Source organism: Nyctibius grandis, chromosome 1 (genome assembly GCF_013368605.1).
Source record: "Nyctibius grandis isolate bNycGra1 chromosome 1, bNycGra1.pri, whole genome shotgun sequence".
NCBI classification, from domain to species: Eukaryota; Metazoa; Chordata; class Aves; order Nyctibiiformes; family Nyctibiidae; genus Nyctibius; species Nyctibius grandis.
The window spans coordinates 80,771,794-80,777,793 of NC_090658.1; the positions used below are offsets into that span (position 1 = coordinate 80,771,794).

At 37.2% G+C, this 6,000-nt stretch overlaps 1 protein-coding gene across 7 annotated transcripts in view; it reads left to right on the plus strand.

Annotated features, from left to right (window-relative positions):
* Nucleotides 1-5,758, plus strand: part of ATG5 (autophagy related 5) — an 83,803-nt gene extending 78,045 nt beyond the window's left edge. For 5 of the 7 annotated variants that reach the window (XM_068402013.1, XM_068402005.1, XM_068402032.1 and 2 more), the window contains one exon: nucleotides 5,211-5,758. In XM_068402013.1, coding sequence (XP_068258114.1) covers nucleotides 5,211-5,347 — 137 coding nt within the window. In that variant the 3' untranslated portion in view covers nucleotides 5,348-5,758. Of the gene's footprint in view, nucleotides 1-2,457; nucleotides 2,563-5,210 lie in introns of all 7 variants that reach the window. The other 2 variants (XM_068402043.1, XM_068402053.1) reach the window with 2 other exon arrangements.
* The last annotated feature ends 242 nt before the right edge of the window (nucleotides 5,759-6,000 follow it).

The following is a 6,000-nucleotide window of genomic DNA, read 5'->3' on the forward strand; positions in this document are numbered from 1 at the left end:
AGATGTCCAAGGCACCAGCTGCTGAGCACGTGCTGTCAAGGAGTGCTCTGGCTGCTTCTTCAAGGTATATGCACCTAAAGGCCTGTTCTCCTGCCTGGTAATCTGAGGAGCAGAGGTGTGGAAAGGAAAGCAACCACGCCACAGCCACAAAAGGAGAACTCTGCTCCTTGTAACACTGACCCAAGATGAGTTTTCTTAGTGTGGTATAACCTATTGTCAGGAATACCTTTAGTATCATCTAATCCAGAACATATGATGTATTCTGAAGATAAGGAAGCAAATGTTTATGGACCACTTCACAGCTGAAAAAACTGGAAACTGGTTCTGTTACATTATTCATAAGGCTGCTACTGCATGACACTTTCCTTGATTATGTTTACTCTTTACACTTGTTTAGTATCCTTGTCCAGTATAGTCCTGTAGCCTTGTACCATGCAAGAAGTGCATTGCTGGCTCCTAGTTTGGAGCACGGGTTCCATTTCGCTTTTTAGGGTTTTGAAGCCAATCTTGTAAGTGGTGCTGCCCTGAGTACAAAGCTGTGGTTTCTGTGTTGTCCATTTTGATGACTACAGGCAGGTTCTGGGACTTGCTGTGCAGAGGACTTGCATATGGAGGATTCTAAGTGAAGTACTCTAGGGATGTTTTTGCTAAATCCTGAATATCTTGTATTGTCTATCAGTGAAAGAACTTAAGCCGGCTAAATTGCCCTGACAGGTGATTGCTAGAGGCCACAGATTGGAAGGGAGGTATTTCATCCCACTAAAGAATTTTAAGTGGTGCATCACAGATGTAGGCTGGCTAGAGAAGCTGGTCTTGTGTAGGTGAAAGGGAGGATGTAGCTGCAGCATTGGTGAGCATTGTGGTGCTAATCTGAGTGAACAACGGCTGAAATACGCACTTTTACCAGAGGTAGTGCCTTCTCACTATTCTGCTCTTAGGCACTTGAATCTATCTCAAAAACAATCTTTTCTTTTCCCTCCATCTTTAATTCTATCTTTCTAAATAAAAAGATAATTCAGTAGAAAAATGTATTTAGATTGCATCAGGGGTATGTGTAACAATCTGAATTGATCCTATATAAGCTAAATAAATTCTTTTGTTTCCTAATATTGAATGGTTTACTTTGCAAGCAATAACTTCTATAGCTAAAGGAAATAGAAAAACTTACCATGGGATACCATGATGTTACACATCTTCCTGCCTTCTCTGAAGACTACAGATTTTCTCTTCTTCGTGTCTCACTGATTCTTGAACATTGAGGGATTTTAGAGGAAGCTTGAGATTAGCAACAGCGAATACTGTAGTAGTTAGGGCACTCTCCTTAAAGAAGGGAGAGTGGACTCAAGCTGCCTCAGGTTGAGGAGAGCTTTGAGCCACTGCCTGGACTCTGTTGAGATGCAACAGCCACTCTCTCTTGCTTCCTTCCAGCAGATGCCTATCTGCAAAAGAGAGTCCTTTGCCAAGACTTTCTTTGGCTGGATCAAGGTGGCTTCCTGGTCAGGAACGCTGAGCCACCTTACAGATGATAGAGAAGCAGACCTCTTCTTAAACTCTTCCCTCCGTTTTCTGTACAGAGTTGGAAAACTCTTCTGACTTTACATGGTATGACTTATTAGCCTGGGTCAGGTACTGACTGTGTTTCAGCCTTTGAGTTAGTGTCTCAATTAAGTGATCTGAAATGTCTCAAAAATGTCTTAGTACACAACATGTAAGCATAGTTATCTGCCTTCTGGAGACAGATTATTAAGTTTTACCACAAAGCTTTATAATCTGTGCTTATCACTTGCCACTAGTGACTCTAAGGGGCTATAGTGCCTTCTGCATTCATGGATTTCCACAAGGAAACCAAATAAAAATCATTTAATCCTGGGACAACCACTCTGATAGGAGATGACTTAATTGGTTTTGAGGCTTTTTTTTTGTAAATGCCAAAACAGTATTTATTATTTGTGCATCACTTCAGTAATATAAAAATACTCTGATTTTAAGTAAATAGTTACTATGTATAGACATTATAAAAACTTGCTCTGAAACATGTATTGCTATGCACTTCATCATCTTCCTGAGAAGGCATCTTTAGGTCATATGGTAGCTAACATGTAACTCAGTTCTATCATGATTTTTAAAGGAAAAAAAAAAAGTCAGTGAGGTGACTGGAAAATTTAAACTTCTTGATTTTGAGGAAATCCTGGGGTTTTTTTACCTCATTACTGAATATTGTAAAATGGGTATTGACAGTAATGTTAGTGTCAGGTCTGGGCCCCATGCACTACAGGTGAGCAGAGTTATTTGCCCTAATTTTTATGGTCCTGGTCCAATGATATAGAATGGCATTAATCTTCTTTGTAATTAAGTCATTTAAATCTTACACCGCTCATTTAAATATATGTTGTTTAGCAACTTGTACACTTTCATAGAGGCATTTTGTCAGTCTAAAAAGACTTTTTGATATCCTAGAATATGGGGTGGGGAAGAAGAGGACAGCATTTGGTGCGTCAAGATCCATACAAAATAAGCTACAACTCTTAAGACTGTGAACAATAATGGAAGGAACAATGTTATGTAAGTCTGTCTATAAACCAGGTGGATGAAGTTTCCATGATAGCTGGCAAATCATTCAGAACCCAGATCAGAGTGTTAACAGTGGATATGAATTAGCTGTTGAGAAAACAAGAATATTTTCCAGTAATTTTTTTAGTGTATTTGCTGTTGACAACTTCTTGCTACATAAAGCAGAGGAGCCATCTTTAGGAGAGGGACTCTCTATATGATTCAAAATAGGGAAGTTACTGAAAACATTAAAGTTGAGGAAAGGTTTGGGTGAATGTGACTTAAGTGAGAGTTTATGGTCCCTAGTAACAAAAGGAGGGAAGAATGCTAAAGTAAAAACAGTGGATTTTGTGAAAGAAGGCTACAGTAAATACAGAATTGGTAGATAAGATCTCTTTACTCAAGCCTCAAGGGGAAGAGGAATTAAGAAGTGATGCTTTGTTGGAGATAATACTAAAGCACAAACAATGCTAATGCAGAGATTTAGAATTTAATTAAACTGTAAATTCTCCATTGACCTCTGAGACTTTCTCAGTTTGCAGAGGAACAGAATAAAAGTTTTGTATGAGAAAGGGACAAAGTTGGGTAGGGAGCAGGGAATGGGGACAGCCAGATTAACGGCATTTCATTTTTAAGCAAGAGGCATCGAGTTAGTACGTACATGCACACACATCCAAAAATGTTTTGTCACACAGTAAAAGAGGCAAAGAAAGTGTTTATCATTTATAAGCCTTTCCTCCAATGACAAGAAAATGATACTGAAGTTCTAAAGCTTTTTATCTATTTTTTGTGCAAGTGTTTGCTTAGAAGAGTCAGCTATGTATAGGTGGCTAGCACAGTACTAATGCTGAAACAGCATTCTGCCATTGGTCTGTGTGTGCAGATTAGTTGTTGCTGAAAATTAAATAATATTATGAAACGTAAAAAAAGTCACCAACTCTGTGGCCAATGTATGGAGTACCATAGATAGATCTTTAATTTGAGAGTGTTAAATACATATATTTGGGAGTTACTTTAATATTAAAAATATTTAGATGTTCCCTAACTTCTCGGTGTAAGAACTTGGTTTCTGAGATCTTTTCTTTTGTAGTTTATACTCTTGACAATCTGACTGGTAATGTTTCAGCCCAATAAATACCTGCTTTGGTTGGAAAAACCAGAAGTTTATTTTTAAATGATGTGCTGCGTTCTTCTGACCTGTCTGCAATAAAACTAGAAACCAGCAATTGTTTATGCTTAATTTAGTGTGGTAATGTGTATACTATGCTATTTAGAGAATCAAGCTTTATATATTTAATCAAGAATTTGTACAGAATATGATACCATGTGTAGGTAACATTTAACTAATGTATAATGCTTTATTTTACGCAAACATAACTGTCTGCTTCTGCAGGAAGAATTATTACTAGCGTAAAGTCAACAGCATATTCAAGGATGATTCTTCCTAGTCTAATTTAGCCTGTGCTGGCACAGATACCCGGTTATAATACAAACTTCTTCAGGCAGCTGTCAAATCATTTTGGTTACCAAACAAATCAGATTTTATCTATGTTATAAAATAGGAATTATGCTACCACTGGGGTAGCTGAATGAAAATGCCTGTAATGGTGCCTTCACTTCTAGATTCTGCTCTCTTCCATGCAGCTCTTGGGGAGCACGGTGGTTTGTTCTGTAATTAGACAGTTGAGGAGGGCATAAAATGCCAATTAGAGAAGGCAGTGGTATTTTTGAGCACTGAATGTGGATTTCACTGTGGTAGGTCCATGTGAGAATGCCAGAGCATAGCATAAAAACAGTAAAAGGTCACTGCCTACTCTTTTTTCCCCTAACCATTATTTGGAGCATATTTCAGATGCTCTTCTCATCTCAAGGCTCTGAAATAAATTTTCATTTTTTGTTTTTTTAGTTCATTTCATGACAGTTATGTCAGTTGCTTTAGCTGGTTCCCATCATTTGAATCAAAGGATCAAAGTACTTGCATCCTCCGGGACAAGTATAAATACAAAGAATTGAAATATTCTTAGAAAATATTCTTGTCATACTGGGAATCATTTACTAACTTAGCTTTTCCAAGAGATGTAACTAAGTGAGAACAAGCTGGTGCCAACTCGGCCTTCTGAGTAACTCTGAAATATTGCTAGAGACTTAAGTAAATTATTCTTAGCAAAACAAAATTACTTCAGGAATATTACATATATTATATGTGTGACATATTACATGTAGTCCAGCTCTTTCAGGAGATCACAGTATTAAGAGTACAACTTTATTAGTACATTTTAGGAAGCTCAACATCTTAAGCATGATCTGTGTAAAATTCATATGGCTTATAGCCAGGCGAGATGGATATGCCTGAACCGTGTTGACACCAAGCTGTGATCACTGTAGGAAAAAAACCTTGTAACTAGGAAAGAAGAGTGGCACTTTCATTAAGTTTCATTTTAACCCAATTTTTTCCTGGAATTAATTTTAACTCAAAGTTTCTGTTTTAGATGATAGAAATCTCAGCTTTCTCCATACCAATATTTCCTGCTTTTCGTTCTGTTAAATGTTGAACTCTGTAACACCAATTAAGTCTACCGTAAATTAAGTATAAGTAAATGTTTAATCTTTCTGTGAACTTTGAATGGTATAACAGTGGTTTCTCTTTTTCTTTGAATTAGATGGAGAGCAGAAGACTCAAGTGGTGATTCATGGAATTGAGCCAATGCTGGAAACACCCATACAGTGGCTAAGCGAACATATGAGCTATCCAGATAATTTTCTCCACATTAGTATCATTCCCCGACCTACTGATTGAAACTCAGCTATATTGGTATAAGGAGTGTTCTCAAGCTGGAATTATAAGGGCATGTCAACTCCTTGCTTCTGCCAGCCTTACAGAGGCAGCCTGAAAAAAAAAAAAAAAACAACAAGACAAAACAAAACAAGAAGTCCTCACTGCTGCAAGCCGAACAGGAAGAGAGATCCTATCATCAGATAAGGGCAATTGGGCTGATCTTATTTTGCATCACCGCTGCTTTTCTTCACCGCTATAATTAAATCAGTTGCGGTATGAAAGAATTTACAGGACCTCTGCAAGTCTGCTGTTTTCTTGTAAAATATAATGAAGCTGAAACTGTCAGCTGAAGAGCAAATGGAAATATGCCACTTGATTGTATTTCTGATTAACAAATAAACAGAGCTGTTTCCTAAAGCGGTAGTGTTTCAACTTTGAGAGTGGAAACATTGGTTTAATTTTCTAGAAAGTTAGACACTGAGAGATTCAGTTACCAATAGCTTTTTGTAAAAGATCAAATTACTGTAAACGCATCTTTCCTTAATGAGAAGTTCATGTTTACAGTATGTCTATTGGTATGCAAATGATCTTTTAACTTTGATAACATGCAGTGAGATATTTTAAAGTAAAGCTGTGAGCATGTTTTGTCATTTTAAAACATGCACAACTTAATA